This window comes from Triturus cristatus, chromosome 6, assembly GCF_964204655.1.
Source record: "Triturus cristatus chromosome 6, aTriCri1.1, whole genome shotgun sequence".
Classification (NCBI taxonomy): Eukaryota; Metazoa; Chordata; class Amphibia; order Caudata; family Salamandridae; genus Triturus; species Triturus cristatus.
Genome location: NC_140589.1, coordinates 237,454,439 through 237,472,755, shown reverse-complemented (window position 1 = coordinate 237,472,755; position 18,317 = coordinate 237,454,439). Strand labels below are relative to the sequence as shown.

The window sequence follows — 18,317 nt, the reverse complement described above, 5'->3', positions numbered from 1 at the left end:
TACTTTAGAATAGTTACCCAAGCAATAAGCTCCCCGGATGGTGGTCTGCAAACAGATTTAGACCAGGGAGTTCTAGAGGACCGAACAGGCAAAGTGCCTGTCACGTCAAACCTAATTATCCAGGCAGTGGTGCTTATTAATTATGTGCAGGGATGCCCACATAGAAGCCTGACAGATTTTCAGGAGAGGTACTACAAGCTAACGCAGCCATGGCTCTGATGAAATAAGCATGCAAGCCTTCAGGAGGTTGCTTTTTTGCCAGTGCATAACCTTTTTTAAAGCAGAGCATCTTGAAAAGGTCCTTTTCTGCATTGCCTTTCCTTTCTTAGTCCTAACGAACCCAATAAAGAGTTGATTGTCCAACTGAACTCTTTGGTACGATCAATGTAGAATGATACGCTCTTTTTGGATCCAGGATATGAAGACTTTCCTCTTTGGAAGGGTGAGGCAGAGCAAAGAATGTAAGCAGTGTGATGGTCTGGCCTACGTGAAAGGGTGTAGCCATTTTTGGTAAGAAAGAGGCCTATGTTCCCAGAACTAGTTTATCTGGGAAATAGTCGAGTAAGGAGCATGCACACAAAGTGCCTGTAGTTCGCTCTCCCGCCTGGCCGATCTAGGAAGGCTGTTTTGATGGTCAAGAGACACAGTGGGCAGCTCTGCCTAGGCTCAAATGGTTATCAAATAAAAAAAGTCAAAAATATTTTCAGGTCCAATTTGAGCATTATAAAGGGCTACGGGGCAACCATGTGTTTGAGAGCTTTGAGAAAACTGGTCTAACAGGTGATTTGAAAAGGGGGGGGTTCTACAGCAACTGCAAGAAAAGTAGATATGGCTGAATGGTACCCTTTAGCTGTGTAGGGGCAAACAAGGGAACAAACACCACCTGGGACAAAGTTGCAGGAAGGGGATCTACATTTTTGGTAGCCCACCATGCCACAAGTTTGTCCCAAAAGCAGGTGTATACTGTCTTTGTTAAGGAACTCCTGACAGCCAGAATGAAATGCCGGACTTCTGCAGAAAGGTCAAAAGCTGTCCATGTTTCAGCTCAATCTCCGAGCATGAAGGCGGAGCATGCGCAGGTTCAGGTGCAGGACCCTGCCCTGGTGCTCTGACAGTAGATCTCCCCGTAGGGCCAGCCTGATCGGAGGGCTGATGCTCAGGAGTTCAGGATATCATCCACTTTGTGCCCATTCCGTAGCAACAAGAATTTGTTGGGCCTGATCTTCTTGAGACCACTGGGCAGGTGTGGTATAGGCGGAAAGGCGTGCAGGAGGCCTGCGCTCCGCTCGAGACAAAATGCGCCTCCAAGCGAGTGCCCCCTTGGAAACCCTAGCACGCAGAAGTACTGACATTGCGCATTCTCGGCAGAGGCATATAGATTTAACCAAGGTGAACCCCAATCTCTGAAAAGATCTTGCACCACCTCCGGAAGGAGACTCCATTAGTTATCTGCAAGGCATCAATGTCTTAGTTCATCCGCTCTGGCGTTCAGAGAGCCCATCAGCTGTTGAACAACCAGGGATATGCCCTGGCATTCCAGCCATGTCCAGAGACGCAGGAGCTCTTGACAGAGTCCACGACCCCACCCTGTTGGTTGCAATACCACATAACAGTGGTGTTGTCCATAAACACCCGAACCAGCCTTCCCTTGATGGAAGAAAGTAAGTCTTTCAATGTTGGGTGAACCACTCAACTCCATCAGGTTGCTGTGGAGCCGAGACTCGGCCGGAGACCACAGTCCTCTGATCTCCATCTCTGAGATTGCCGCCCCAACCCAGAAATGACACATCTGTTACCAGAGTCAGTTCTGGTTAGAGAAGGTAGATGAGTCTGCAGCTGAACCCATCGTAGTATGTCAGCTACCACTGCAGATCTTTAGCAGTTCCCGCTGAAATCTGGACAAGGTCTAAGAGGTTTCCCTAATGCTCCTACCCATTGACACTTCAGGGCCCACTGCAGAGCTTGCATATGCCAGTGGGCATGTATTACCAGCAGGCTGCAGGAGGCTTTGAGGTCAAGCATCCTAAGAGTCAGTCTCACCGAAATCCAGGACAGAGGCAGAAAATCAGCCTCACAGCCTGAATATCCTGGACTCACCGCTCCGGAGGAGAGGCCCGAAACTGCACTGTGTCCAGAACAGCACTAATGAAAGAGGATCTAAGAAGGGGTCAGGTGTGACTTTGGCACGTTGATAGTGAACCCCAGCAAATGCAGTAGGTCCACCGTAGTCTGGAGATGGGAGATGACTGCCTGTGGTGAGTTCACTTTTAACAGCCAGTCATCAAGGTAAGGTAAGACTGGAACTCCTGACCTCCACACATAGGCAGCGACCACCGCCAACCCCTTTGTGAACACCCAAGGTGTGGTGGTGAGGCCAAAGGGGAGCACAGAGAACTGAAAGTGCTCATGGCCCACCGTGAAACACGGGTGACGTTTATGGGCAGGAAGGACAGTTACATGAAAGTAATAGTCCTGCAAGTCCAGGGCTCATTCAGTACTCATCATCCAGGGCAGACAGGACCCAAGCTAACGTGAGCATCTTGAATTTCTCCTTCTTCAAAAAGGAGTTGAGATGGCACGGGTCTAAAAGAGGGCGAAGGTCTCCCTCCATCTTGGACACCAGAAGGGAGGAGCAAACACAACCTACTTCTGATGCCAGCACCCGCTCTATGGCTCCTTGGGCCAAAAGGTGGTAAAAGGTGGTACTCCTTCAGCCGGTCTGAGGATGAGGACATGGGCGGCAGGGTTTTCTACAAAAGTGATGGAGTAACCCCGCTGAACAATTTGAAGTACCCACTTTTCTGATGTTATGGACTGCCAGTGAGTTAGGTACTGTCGGATCCAACCGACAATCTGGTTGCCCGTATTTGTGAGAGGGAAAACTCAAGGGTTTTAGAGGCTGAGGCTGTCAGGGTGGCAGACTGGGTAGATCACTGGCTGTGTGTTCCACAGGGAATCCAATGCCATAAAGGTACTGGGGAGCCTGTTGGCCTTGGTGGCTGGGCAGAAATGGAGCAGCTGGCAGCCCCCGTCATAGCCACAGAAAAGGCAAAAAGCAGAATGGGTTGGTATGGGGCCATGAAGAAACCAAGCAAGCAGGCAGGCAGTGTCCCTGCTATCCTTAAAGCGCTCTGGCACAGATTCTGCCTGATTGCCAGTAGATCCAAGCCAGGTGTGGCGTCTGAGTGCCAATGATGACACAATCGCTCTTCCTACCGAGTTGTCATGCAGCGAATGATTAACTTTGCTGCATCCCTGCCATCAGCAATACCCTGGGTAAGGATGGCTTGGATCTCCTTCAAGACTATGGGCAGCACTTGCACAACCGAATCCCAAACTGTGTGGTTATATTGGCTCAAAAGGCATTCAGTGTTTACCGAATGCAGTTTCAGACTGACAGAATAGAACATCCTCTTGCCAAAGATCTAGCCTCTTGGATTCCCTCTCTGATCTTATGGTAGGTAACGTGCTAGGGCTGACTTTTGAGGTGAAGGCCTGGACATCCAGACTCTCTATAGTGGGTTGCTGAGTGAGGAAAGCTGGGTACCCAGGAGCTAGCTGTGGGCAACTGTCCAGTGCACAAGAAGCCTCTTGCAGGGCTTGGCCTGTGACCCGAGCAGGACATTCATAAGGGCTTCATTAAAAGGGAGGAAAGGTTCTGTGGGGCCAACTCTCAGCGGAAGCGCTTGTCAAGAGGTCCGTCTTGACTGCCACTGAGGGCAGTGTATGGTCCAGGATCTCAGCTGCCCTCCTCACCAAAATGGCAAAAGAAGCCCCTTCCTTCATACACTATGAAGAGAGACTAAGCAAGAGTATAGGGAGGCTTCCAGACGACTAGCATCCACCAGTTTCTCATACCACTTATCCTCAGGAACGTCTAAGGGTTTCTGGTAGCCATAAGGATCCTCAGATCTCCCCTATCACACTCCTCACAGAGCCCATCAAAAAAAGGGGATCCTGGCTCTGACTTGGAAGGTCGAGTTCTGGCCGGCACAGGAGTGGACGTCTGGGGACACCGATTCAGCTCCATATCGCGTATGATGATGGGGTGGGTGCCACTGTGGGGTGTCAGGGGCACTGGGACCTGCACCACTGGAATGGGCTTTGGGGAAGAAGTGGTCTCGCAACCCGAGCCGGTGCAGATCCTGCAACAGATCCAGGGAGCCTGACTTAATCAGAGTGCTGACTCGATAATGAAAAGCCATTGGAAGCAATCGCCAAACTCATGGGGCTCGAAGAAGCTGCAGAGGGGTTGGTCCAAATATAGGGTGCATGACCTTATGAAACTTGCTTGGCAGGGGTCACTCAGGCTCCAGGGATTCGGGAAGGGGCACAGCAGGTTAAGACCGAGGCTCCACGGCTGACTCGTGGGAGCGGGGCCCAGAGTAGCACCGTCGTTCCTGCACCATGTCCAACCACTCAGACCATTTCTTGAGAGACTTACCCAACAATACAAGCTCAATGACGATTGCTGGGAAAGGCTCCACAAACGGGTCCAGGGTCTTCTACATGACTGGCACCTAGAGCGTCACAGATTCAACAGGTGTTGGCGACCAGGAGCTTCAGGGACTGCTTCGCAACACCTGGGGATTCATAGCGCAACAGTCTTCACAGGCTTTGGAGTCGTGGCCCGGCTCCAGGCACTAGAATCAAACTAGATGGGGGTCTGTCACAGACACCTGTCTGTGATGGAAATCACAAAGTTAAAACCCCTCAGGTTCTTTAGGGGGCATAGCTAGCATAATGTCTGAAAAGTATCAGACAAAATGTTGAAAATGTTGACCAAAAAGTGGACAGAGGTAGCTCACTCCAGAACTGTGCGGATGGCGAGAAAAGAACTGAAGTCAGCACTCTGGGGTGGCGCTTATATAGGTACCACGCACGTCATTTCCAGTGCACCACCAATGTGGGGCCCACTGACACCACCTATCGGCGTGCCAGGGTACTGCTTAGGATGTTTCAGATCCAGTCTAACACCTTTTGAATCTTCTAAGGTAAGAAATATGCAGCTAGAAGTCTCAATCCGATTGTAAGAAACTAGCTTGGTTTAAGGGCGAGGCAAAGGAAACAGTGGAACGCTAATGTCCATTTAATCTTCAGTCTCTGAGGTGATTACTTAATTCTTCATGCCCAAGCAGAAGCAATGGAACTGTGAGCAGAAGAGATTCTCTTTGCCCTGGAGGGATCGCCAAGAATTGCTAAAGGACACTGTCCCAGAATTATTTGATGGGTGGCATTGATTAGCATACCCAAAGGATGAGTAGGTAAAGAGTGGCAGATGTGCAGACACTAAGGATTGCTGAGTCACGTACCAATGAGTATCACTGAATGATGTGCACAGTTATGGAGTGCTGAATTTTTACTAGAAGTGCACTCCTGCGGCACAAAACAGAACACAAGTTCAGAGGCTCAGGAGTAACTACAACTTATTTTCATGGAAAAGGTGGCAAATGTATTCAACAGACTAACAGCAGGAGGACAAATACAGAATTTGTTCAAATGGGTCCTTTATAAAGAAATAATGATGCCAAAAACACTGCTGCAGCAGAGGTAAAGCTTGACATCACAAGAGGTCATGAACAGGTCAGAAATTGTTCCTCAGAACAAGACTACAAGTACACTTAAAAAATACCTTCCTAAAAATACATGGCGACAAATAGTAAAGAGATATCAAAGCTCCAGCTGAAGACAATGCTTGGCTCTTGTGCACAAACAAAAAAAAGTCTTTATTTATGTCAAAAAGCCCAGGTCCAAGGGCAGGAAGATCAAGGCCTGTAGGTGGTCTTGCTAGGTGACAATAGCGATACGGTCTTCAACAGCCAGTTGATTAGAGAGATCCCTGACTTCCAAAGATATGCACACCCACCAACATCACCTTTGTGGAGGCCCAGGGGGCTGAAGTAAGCAAAAAGCAGGTGGCCTGCAAACTGATAGAGGGTGGAGCCCATCACTTGACCCATCTCTTATGCGACAGAAAGAATGGGGCGTCTTGGAAGCAGAGGGATGCAACCCAGTCTTCCAGCTCCAGATGCACAAGGAAACAGTGCAGGGGAGAGCTTTTTCAACTTCTTCCAGAGGAAGGAATTCAAAATTCAGAGGTCCAGAATGGGACCACAATCTTTCTCAGGGACAAGAAAATACAAGTAATCGCATCCCTGTCTGATCTTGTTCTTTGGGATAAATTCCAAGGGCCCCTTGCCTCAACACAGTAAGAACCTCTTCCTTCAGAATTCAGGCAACGTCCTCTGAGGTGGCAAAGAGAATACAGGGAATGGAAAGAAGCATCTCGGGGAACGGAGTAGCCTTGTTAAACAACTTGGAAGACCAATCAGTCCAAGGTGACAGACTTCCAGCTAGCAGGATGAAAGGACACACTCCTCCCTACAGGCCTCACGTACTCCATCAAGGGTGGATTAAAGTGGTTTTGTGGGAGGGGCGAGGGAGGAGGAGGTTGCTGCTCTCAAAAGCGTTTGAAGCCAACATGCCATCTGTAACTCTGAATGAACTTGTTGAACTCTGGACTGACTGAAAGAGCTTGTGCTGCAGGAAGGGCAGGTCCAGGAGTATCTCTTAATTTGGCATTGCTGGTTAAACTTGCAAGCAAGAGAAGCCAGCCCCAAGGACCAAATCATAGCCTTATTTTATCCGAATTGCTCCAGTGTTCATTAGCATTTTTCTCCAAAGGGGCATGGCCCATCGAAAGGCATGTCCATAAGATTCCCTCCAATATGCACATGGAACGCATTTAGGCATAAGAGTGGATGGCAAAGTAACAGCCCATGGAATGCACCAACAAATCCACTGTGCCCAGAGCACAGGATCTGCTTGGCCTGCGTCTTGTCATGATGTACAAGTTCTACAAAATGGTCCTGACAGTTTGGACTGACATTTGCCATTGTCAAGTTGCGTTTGTGGAATGAAAAGTGATGATCCCGGAGGAGAAAAAAAATCTTCCTCCTTGCCTTTATGATTTTCCTCCCTAATAACAGAAGTGGAAGAGAAGCAGTCAGGGTTTTGTTTAGAGGTGGATGGCACCTGCACCACAAGTCTCTGCGGTGAGAGGGGTCTCCCTGAGCTGGGTAATGGAGATAGGAGACATGGTGGTTCACTGCAGGGGAAGAGGCTAGTTTTTTCAATGCTATCTCACTGGGATCTACTGGTACCTAGATAAAAAGAAGCAAAGGTTCAAAGGAGGCAGTTTTGGTTGCAGAATTTGTTTAAGGAGATTTGCCTTATTATACTTCACATGCAAGGGCAATCTAAAGACATCCTCGGTCTTGGGAAGCACAGCTGTAAATGATGCAACTTCCTTAAAGGGAGACCCCTAACGACACTCCAGGCCAATGGCATTCTGCAGGGTCAGAAAGCCACCAATATCCATTCTGCTTGGGGGGATGTTTAGAAGTTAGTCCACCTCACTGCTGTGATCATTGTTGTGGTAAACTGTGTTGGACATCTGAATCCGACACAAAAGCTTCCTAAGCCTGAAATATTGTTAATCACAAGATAAAGGACTGTAAGGGGACTCCATCAATGGCTGAGCTTTACATCTAGATGTCCTTGAATGGCCTTAGTCTGTGGAAAGTTTGCTAAATTCTGTAGCAGATTCAAAGCTGGTGCTGGTGACATCAGTAACATTCCTGGTCGCAGAGCACCAGCAATGCCTTTGGTGGCGGAAGAGTTTTGGCCTGGCCAGAATGGTGACTGAAGGTGCTGTAGGGAAGTGCAACAGGCTCAGGGATGAGCTGCCAAAAGAAGTACAGCCAGTGGCCTTGTGATGTTCTTGGGGCACACAGTGGCACCAAGGCTTTCCAGAGTGGAACACAAAAGAACTAGCACTGCCTGGGTGAAGACTTCAATCTGCACAGAGGCAGCTTAAAAGGTTGGAAATTCTAGAAATGGAACATGGAGCTCCATTTCCAAAATTAGCAGAGAGTGCCCTACGGCTGAAAACGGCACCAAAAGGATTTCTTATGTCTCCAAAGTCGATGGCTGAGTGAGAGAAAGAGGCCACCAAGTAGAGAAATCATTCTTTAACAGGAATGACAGAGGCCAGAGTATATCTCCTGTGCTTCTTCCTGTGCTTCTTCTCAGAGGACTTCTTTTTCCTATTGGATGTGGTGCATTTGGAGGACTGGTTGAAGGCTAGCACAAGTGGGACATGATGCAGGAGCTGGACCTCGAAGAACATGGTTGCTCAAAGTGATCACCATAAGCCTACGTCTAGAAAAGCTTTGCCTTCCATTCCTAGACATCCTTGGCCTACATGTTGTCACACTTCTCACATGACTAGGTAATTTCTGTGCCCCAATGCATCATGCAGATTTGAAATGAACATCTGTCTGCTGCAGGAACTGCATCTCTTATACCCGGAGGTTTTGGGGCCAGAACCATCTGTGACATACTGTTGAAAAACTATTTTGCATGGGAAATGCTCTAAAGGGAGCAAACCCAGCGCGCAACCAAGATGGCCGCGTAGGTGCGAGGCTCCCGAGGACCTCCGCGACCTCCTATGACTATCCTGAACATATCCTGTCCCAGATGAGGGGACTGTGTTGGTGAGCCCGAGCTGAGGTGGCGCCCGTTTTCCGCTTCCAAATCGGACCTCGGACACCGACTTTAGCACCGATTGAGGTTTGCGGCCTTCTCCTAGCCGAACCCCGGATTTGCGTTGTGGGGCGATCCAGTGACGAAGTGAATAACAGCGGCGGACAGGGCTTGGTGGCTCGAGTAACCCGCACTTTCACTTTCGCACCCTCCTTGCTGTATATGCGAGGTTGGGTCGCGGGGCTTTGTGTGTTGGTGTGGCCTCGCTGGGGGACCCTGCCTGCCCGCCGGCTGTGATCTGCCCCGCAGATCTGGGGTGGCACCCCCCGGAGCCCGTGGACCGGCTTGCCCGCCCTTCACGACGTGGCTGGTGCGATCGGGAGACTGGGACCATGGCCACGAAACAAGATGGCGATCGGGCAAAGGTAAAATCGACCCGGCGTGGCGCAGCCCATCAGTCCAACAGCATGGATCGCTATACCCTCCAGAAGGGATCTCCTGAGGTGCCACGCAGGTCCCCTGAGGGCCCTACTGATGCCCCCGATCTGCCCACGGATCTGACTCTGCGGGATGTCATGGGCGCCATCGCCGAGATGAAGGCCTCTGTGGGCCAGCGTTTTGACACACTGGCGCAGAAGATCGACTCGGTCCTCGTAGATGTTGGCCTGATAAGGGCCGATCTCTCCAAGACCAACGACCGAGTCGATTCTTTGGCCCACACCGCATCGGGCCTTACGACAGATGTGGCGGCCCTGCAAACGGAGGTGCGCCGGCTTGCTCGGGCGAGTGCGCTGATGGATCGTCGCCTGGAGGACTCCGAGAGTCGGGCCCGGAGGAACAACATCCGTATCATCGGGGTGCCTGAGGGACGTGAGGAAGCGGCGGCGGACCTTTTCGTGGAAGACCTGATTGTTACCCATCTCCAGCCACGGGGGCTGAGTAAATTCTTTGCTGTGGAGAGGGCCCACAGGGTTCCCGGGGGAAGGCCTAAGGTCGGAGCCGCTCCGAGACCTCTCATCGCCCGGATTTTTAATTTTCGGGACAGAGACGCTATCCTCCAATCCTCCAGACTGCAGGGACCGATTAGACTTGACAATATGGACATTAATTTCTATCCTGATTTCACCCCTGCAGTCCAGAAGCAGAGACTGAGCTTCCTTGGTGTCAAGCGCCGTCTTCGGGACCTAAATCTCAAATACGCCATGCTTTTCCCAGCTAAGCTGCGAGTGGAGGTGGAAGGTCGCACACACTTTTTTGATCGTCCCGAAGCGGCCGGGGACTGGCTGGATACTCTGTCTGGAGAGCGGGGTGGCGGGGGGGAGCGGCCGGGGGAGAGGGCTCGCCGGATCAAGACTGAGGGACTAATATTAGGCCTCGCTCGGGACAAAAATGATGCCACTTTTGACTATACGTCGGATTGCTTAAGTTCCCCTCCTATTGAGGTTGTGGGGGTCTCTTGGGGGTTCTCCCTCCTCCTCTGGGGGTCTAGTTAGTTTAACTATCTATGGGGCGACAGGCACACTGCACGTTGGGGGGGCTGTCTGGGCTCATGCAGGGGTGCAGGGAGGGGGGAGTTTTGTTGGGGTGGGTGGGCAGGGATGGGGTGTTGTTCGTTATTATCACAAGGCAACCCTTTTTTTGTGTTGGTTCTACTGTGCTCTCGGGGGGACGAATGATGGTTTCTGTGTATGATGGGGGGTAGGGAATTAACTTTGTTGTCTTGGAACGTCAATGGACTGGGGGACAGGATCAAACGAGGTGTGGTCCTACAGTATCTGAAGCGACTCTCGCCTGATGTGGTCTTCCTGCAGGAGACACACCTTATTGGCAATTCCTTCTGCGCCATGAATCGGCGTGGCTACCGCCTCGTGGCCCACTCGGGCTTCACGTCAGGCTCGAGGGGTGTGGGTATCATGGTAAAGAACTCGCTCCCGTTAGAAATTGATGAGGTGCTCCACGATGACAGGGGACGTTACACTGTCTTGGTGGGGAGAATGGAGGGCAAAGTGGTTGTCTTTGTGTCAGTGTACGTCCCACCGGGGTTGCAGTCGACCACCTTTGCAGATCTGGGGCGCCTCCTCCTTGGCCTTCCGGGGGGGCTTCTGGTGGTGGGGGGGGATTTCAACGCGGTGGTTTCTGGGACTGTGGATCGTCACCCCCCTAGGGACCTCCCCCGGGCACAGGCGTGGCTATCCGGCCTCTTGGATACACTGGGATTGGTGGACTGCTGGCGCTTAAAACATCCCACGCAGCTGCAATACACTTTCCACTCGGGGGCCCATGGTAGTCTCTCACGGCTTGATTATGTCCTTGTCCCGGCGGCCCATGTCGGGAGGGTGGGGGAGGTGCGCCATTTGGCACGGGGTATCTCGGACCACTCCCCGCTATTGTTGCATTTTGATGTCTTTCCGAGGGCTGAGAGCAGGGTGGTCCCAATCAATTCCTGGTACCTGCGCGACCCCACCATTCGCGCTGACTTGATTAAATCCCTCCAGCGCTATTTTGAGGAGAATGTGGGGTCAGTGCCTTCAGCTATCTCCCTGTGGGAGGCCTTCAAAACGGTACTTAGAGGGGAGGCCCTATCCCTTATTTCCCACGCCCGGAGGCGCGAGCGGGAGGAGGTGACCCGGGTGGAGGCTGAAAGTGCTGAGCTGGAGGGTAATCTAGAAGATGGGGTGACGGATGCTGCACTACATGTCCTCCAGCTCAAACAGGCGGCTTATAGGGCCCTCGTTACGGAGGCGGCCAGGGGCCTTAGTAGAGAGCAACAGGGGCGACTGTATGATGTGGGTGATAAGGCTGGTAAACTGATAGCGTGGTTGGATAAAAAGGAGAGAGCGAATCGTGTGGTCCCGCTGATTGAGAAAACGAATGGTGTGTGTGTAACTGAGCCAGAAGAAATTGTCTCCTGTTTCGCGGAGTATTTCCGCGAGGTGTATTCCCCGGTCTCTTCTTGCTCGGAAGAGGATTCCCGTGCCCTGCTCAGGGATATCGCACTGCCTTCCCTGTCCGGGGAGGACAGGGTGTCGCTGGACGCCGCTCCCACCTCCGACGAAATCGCCCTCGCCATACGCTCGGTCGCTTCTGGCAAGGCCATGGGCCCGAACGGTATCCCGATCGAGCTGTATAAGCTGCGACCGGATACATTGGCGCCTCACCTCCGCGCAATGTTCCTCGCGGCCCACTCGTTGGGCTCCCTCCCGCTTGACCAGCGTCTGGCTACAATCGTGGTGATCCACAAGGAAGGGAGACCTCGGGATCGGGTTACTTCTTATCGGCCTATCTCACTACTGAATGCGGAGCCCAAAATTCTCGCTAAGGTACTCGCCACTCGGCTGGTCGGTGTGGTGGGAGATCTGGTTCATCAGGACCAGTCTGGCTTTATTCCCCATCGCAATACAGCCCTTAATCTGCGGCGTTTGCATGGGGTGCTTGCGCGTGTCCCATTTATACGAGAACCGGCCATTTTGGCGTCCTTAGACGCCACCATGGCGTTTGACACGCTTGAGTGGCCATACATCTGGGCGATGCTTGCGAAGTTCGGACTTGGCCCAGGATTCATCAGTTGGGTCAAATTGTTGTAAGCGGGCCCATTGGCGCAGGTGGTCGTGAACGGAAGAGTATCGGCCCCGTTTGAGCTGGGCCGGGGCACGCGACAGGGCTGTCCCTTGTCGCCGCTTCTTTTTGCGCTTGCCTTGGAGCCCCTGGCGGAGTGGCTGCGGTGGGAGCCTTCCATCCGTGGTCTCCCCTGGACCCCCGAGTATGAGGACCGCGTATCCCTATACGCTGATGACATCCTTCTGTACCTAGCCTCCCCACGTAAATCACTTATAGTGCTAGTTGATGTTTTACACTCGTTTGGTCGTAACTCCGGTCTCGTCATCAACTGGGCTAAATCGTGTGTGTATGTTCTCTCTGGGGAGGCTCCTATTCTCCCGCGGGGCTGTCCGATCCAGATCGCCCCGCAGGGATTTCGGTACCTGGGTGTCTTCATTACTCTGGACCCGGAGGCCCGGTATGAACGGAATCTGCTTCCCCCCCTCCAGCGTCTGCGGGTAGATGTCGCACGCTGGCGGCGCCTGCCGCTTTCGCCGCTCGGCCGGGCGGCATTGTTCAAGATGATGTCTCTGCCGCGTTTTCTGTACGCTTTGCAGAACACTATGGACTTGGTCCCGGCGCGCTACTTCCGTGAGGTGGAGAGTCTGCAACGCCGCCTGTTCTGGGACGGGAGGCCGCGCATTGCTCTGGCTAAGCTGACGCTCCCATGGTTTGACGGGGGGATTGCCCTCCCGGATATTAAACGGTACTATTGGGCCTCCCAGCTCGCTGCCATTAACCATGGCCTCTACGGGCCCGCCTTAAACCCGGCATTTGAAATGGACAAGATGCTCCTGCCAGGTGGCGACTACAATCAAGCGCTCTACTCTAGTGCGCCCGACGCTCGTCTGACGGGCCCCACGCGTGTCATGGTGCAAGTCTGGCACGCGGCCAATGCAGCTATGGGGTGGAAGGACCGTTTGACCCGGGCATCACCACTATACGCGTCTGAGCGGTTAGGCTCCCTGTGGACCTCTAGGGGCTTCGAGAAGTGGGACATAATAGGTATCAGTAAAGTGGGGGATCTTTGGACGAGGGGAGGATTTAAAACGTTCGATATGCTGCAGACGGAATTTCAGTTGCAGGGCAGTGAATACTTTCGGTATTTGCAGGTCCGTCATGCACTGGGCTCCGTCTTCTCGGACGTTGCCTCCATCCCGGAATATTCCCCCCTGGAGGATAGAATGCTGGATGGGCACGTCCCGGACAGCACGATCTCACTTATATACAAAAAGCTCATAAACGACCGCTCGGGCCTGTTGACTGCCCTTCGTGCGGCTTGGGTTGCCGACGGGCTGGAGTTGGACGACGAGGACTGGACCTCCGCGGTGGCCTCCCCGAAGGAGGTGGCCATACCGGCTCGCCTTCGCTTCGTCCAGCTCAAGATACTCCACCGGGTCTACATGACGGGGCCAAAGCTTCTGCGTATGGGCTATGCTGGAGATGGGTTGTGTAAGCGTGGGTGTGGTGCTTTGGGGACCTTTATGCATATTTTGTGGGAGTGCCCGGAGGTAGAGGGGTTCTGGCGTGGTGTACATGAGGTGCTGCGACGGGTTACGCATGAGGCGCTGTTGCCTGAAGCGAGGAGATGCCTGTTGAATGTGTGGGAACCGACTGATTACTCGGCGCCGCAGACGTGGTGGGTGACTCTGGGATATATGATAGCCAAGCGTGATATTGCTCAACTGTGGGGATCCCAGAGGCCCCCGACGGTCTCGGCCTGGAAAGAACACATGGACTGGTGCATGTTTCGCGAAAAGGTGGTGTATGTGGCGAGGGGTAAGCCTGGGACATGGGTGAAAGTATGGGGCCCCTGGAACGCCTACCGAGGGGGTATCTGCGCACCACCGCTGCTGCCTGATGCCTCGCCAGCCCCATCCCCTTAGCCGACTCATTCCCCCGCTGCCGGGCATTGGGTTCCCCCAGTCCTCGCTTTGTTCTCTTCCCCCTCCTCACACTTCTGTGTATAGTTGGGATCCCCCCTCTTGGGGAGCACGTGCTGCTATTTTGATTGTGGGTTGCCTTGTGGGTGTGGTTTTAATTTTTGTTGTTCTTAATTTAAAATGAAAACGCATAATGGGGCCTGGATGATGTGGCTTTGACATTGTTACCTACTGAGAAATGCTCTTCCTGTAATACCACGTGTTCCATAAATGTATGTCGTATGTTCCTACCCTTGCTAGCGGCCGGCCGGAAGGTTGTGGGCCCATACTTGTATACTTTTAAGACCTGTAATAAACGGTTTCAAAAAAAAAAAAAAAAAAAAAATAAAATAAAGGGAGCAAACCTGAAAATTCTTCAAACCACTTTAAATGCTTCTCTGGTGTCATATCTAGGGATGAAGCAGAGACTGAGCGTGGTGCCACATATTAGCACAGGAACACTATTTCAACTTTCTGAATGCCTCTGGAAACTAGATGCGATTCAAGTGAAATAATTTGCAGGTAAAGGTATCAATCAGGAAAGTCCCATTTTGGTGATCCATCATTAGAAGGAATTATTAAACACAAACAAATTATAACAATGTTAATTTGTGCCTTTGAGATGTAAATGTGTCTTGGACGACTGGAGAGTAAAATATATATATATATATATATATATATATATATATATATATATATATATATATTACCTACTGGCGGTCGCCAGTAGGTAGTTATAGTTAGGACCCCTTTTCCATAGGAAAACCTCAACATTCTATTTTGAATAACTTTGGCGCCGGTCGATGAATCCTCGCGAATTTCTCAAAATAGGTGGGGCGCTACGCTCCGCTCCTACCCTGAAAGTCTCGGGGGGATCCGTCAAGCGGGGGCTGAGATAAAAGGGGGGTCCCAAAACGCATTTTCCCCATGCATTTTTCCATAGGACCTTTAGAACGAGCTACAGCCCGAACGGCTGAACAGAATTACTCGAAATTTGGCAGAGAGGTAGTCCCTAGGTCAAGGAAGTGCCTTTTGTAGGTTTGGTGTAAATCTGTTCAGTAGATTCTGAGAAAATAGCCTTTAAATCAATATATATATATCTGAGCCCGCTTACGGTACGCTTACCGTACGCTTACCGTAAGCGTACGGTGGCGTGCGCGAGCGCGATTCTGATTGGCTCTTAGATCTTAGTAAACATTCGAATCGGCAGAAACCAGGAAGCGGCGGCCGCCATTTTGTGTATTTCACTCAGAAAAAAAAGAGTGAAAACAAGAAAAAGGGGCAATGAGGAGAGTTACAGACCCCCTTACATTTGTGAGGGGGTCAAAGAAGGACTGTAAAGTACAAAGAAAACATTTATTGATTTTAAAAAAAATCACGGGGTACGCGTACGGTAAGCTTACGGTAAGCGTACGGTAGAAAAAAAAAAAAAAATGAAAATCAGATTTAAGTGTTTAGATATTAGGGGGCTCTAAAAAGAGCCGTTGTGTTTATGAAATGATTTTTTAGTGGTACCTACAAGTAAGTACCGATGCAGAGTCTAAGGTTCAAGAGGAAGACTCTGTTCCCTTCATCATTGAAGTGCACACCATCTCCTCTATAAATGTCTTGCATGTCATAACGCAAGTTGTTGTGGTAAATGGCACCCATACCATAGTCACGGAGGAAAGCAGAAACAGATTTGTTGACGTGCTTTCTTGCTTTGTCATCGCACCGCGTGCCCACCGTGCGTGCACGGCACTAACTGCGTAAAGTGGGCGCGCGGTGCGCGAAGCGCACCGCGTGCTCACTGTGCGCGCACCGTGCGCGCACGGAACGAACTGCGTTAAGTGGGCGCGCACGCCACGAATGGCGTAAAGTAACTTAGCATTTAAAAAACCGTACAAATTCACTGAAAAAACCATAGGTTTCACACACGTTATAGTTAGGAATTAGCATTTAAAAAACCTTGCAAATTCACTGAAAAAACCATAGGTTTCACACATGTTATAGTTAGCGGAAATTTTACTGATAAAAAACCAATGAAATTCCCCCGTTATAGTTAGTGCAGGCAACTATAACTCACGCGACCGCAATCTTCTGCTGATGACATATGTGTCTTTATGAAAAAAAAATATTTGTAATATATGTATAGCTAAAAATGTATGGAAGAAGACATGGGCAAATAAGTGTCTAAATACAGTATTAGCATCAGCAGAGGATTGCGGTCGCGTGAGTTATAGTTGCCTGCACTAACTATAACGGGGGAATTTCATTGGTTTTTTTATCAGTAAAATTTCCGCTAACTATAACATGTGTGAAACCTATGGTTTTTTCAGTGAATATATATATATATATATATACACACATACATACTGAAGAGGAAAATGGAAGTACTTCAAAGAAGAAAGAAAGCAGGTGCTTAAAGACACTGCCTGCCGATTCCATCAAAGATTGTGTCTGAAATGGTGGCGGATCGCTCTTAAAGATAAACATTACATAAAAATGATACCCTGTTACAGCATGGATTTCTACAATTGTATGCACCAATTTTCATATTACTATGAGTTACGCAAGAAAATGAGTGAGATTTTGTTTAATCAATTAATAAAGCCGTGGAGTGACTGCACCGCCCAGAGGAGCTGTAAAGGGTCCGTGGGAGGGAAAAACTGTTTCCTTCATATTCGGCGCAGCAGAGAAATAAATCAAACATTGAGAGTCTCATCCGGAGGCTCAATCAGGGGCTGCTATAATTGTCCTACATTCACCATGAGCAACTTAACCCCCTGGAGGGTAACACACTTTGAATGAGAACTGCAATAACCAGCGTGCAATAGAACAGTGAACTGTTCAAATGGCGCACCGGAGGCCAATTAAGACTTTTAGAAGCACGCAGAGTGAAAAGCAGGCATGCACTTTGAAGCTGCGCATGGAGGCCTCTGAGGAAAGGATTCCCTGAAACGCGTCGGGCCGGGGAAGCTGAATGTTTCTTTCAAATAAAGGGGTTTACCTACCTGCTACGGAGTCCGTCCTCGAATCTGGTGAAAATCTTGTGAAGATATATATAATATATACACATACTGAAGAGGAAAATGGCAGTACTTCAAAGACGAAAGAAAGCAGGTGCTGAAAGGCACTGCCTGCAGATCCCATCAAAGATTGTGTCTAAAATGGTGGAGGTTCACTCAAAGATAAACATTACACGAGAATGATACCCTGTTACAGCATAGATCTCTACAATGGTATGCATCGATTCTCAGATTACTAGTAGTTACGCAAGAAAATGTGTGAGATTTTGTTTAAAACAAGAGCATTTACAGAGCAATTGAATACATACTTGGCAGACTCAAACTGCCAGCAGCAGTTGGTTTTAAAAGTTCCACCTTATTTTATAATGCAGATCCAATCAATACACTGTCTTGTCTTTAGTCTAATATAAATGCCTAAAGTGTGGCAAAGAAGGCTAAACAATACTGGATTGCTACCGCTACAAATCCCCCCACATCATCTGACTAGGAATGCAGCAGCGTGTCTAAACAGTGAACATCAGACAATCCTCACCTGATCAAAGAGCAGCCTCAGTTGTCGCTCCGACTCTCCAACCCACTTACTGAGACAGTCTGCTCCTTTCCTCATGAAGAAAGCCACTTTCCTGTCTCCTTGGCTGCACTCATTGGCAAGAGCTCTAGCCACCAGGGTTTTACCGGTTCCAGGTGGACCATAAAATAAACAGCCCCTGCACATGTAAATCAAGCAGACGTCAGATGTCCAGAGTACAACGTTACAGCTATTAAACAATGTGTCTATGAAATACAAAATTATAGCAAATGTGCCTGTGTTTGTATATAATTGTTAAAACTGAAATAGATTTTTAGTACAAAATCCTGATTCCAGGTAAGTCATTTAATCTCCCATGTCTAACAAACTGAGCAACGAAAATTGGCCCTCACCTACTAAATCAATAATATCGTACACTCAAGGGAATTAGCAGTATATTTCCCATATAGTCTAAATTAGATTTTATTGTAGTGTGTAGAGCCACAATTACTTTATTTACTCCATCTTTACTAACCAACCTGTAGTAAATAAAATAATCTTAACAGTGGAATATCAAATGCTTGTTCGCAGCTGGCGGTAAGAAAACCTTTTATGTATTATTGCAAAAAAGACAGGCTTAAAAGCCTTACATGTGTACATTATATATTAGTAACTCAAGAGTTCTAGTTTTAATGTGCTAATACATAGAAACACAAGCATGGACAAATCTTGCAT

General features: G+C 49.8%; 1 protein-coding gene across 3 annotated transcripts in view; it reads right to left on the bottom strand.

The window, feature by feature from the left end:
- Positions 1–18,317, bottom strand: part of ATAD2B (ATPase family AAA domain containing 2B) — a 790,780-nt gene that overhangs the window by 507,110 nt on the left and 265,353 nt on the right. For all 3 annotated transcript variants that reach the window (XM_085610606.1, XM_085610608.1, XM_085610607.1), the window contains exon 12: positions 17,607–17,781. In XM_085610606.1, coding sequence (XP_085466732.1) covers positions 17,607–17,781 — 175 coding nt within the window. The remainder of the gene's footprint in view (positions 1–17,606; positions 17,782–18,317) is intronic.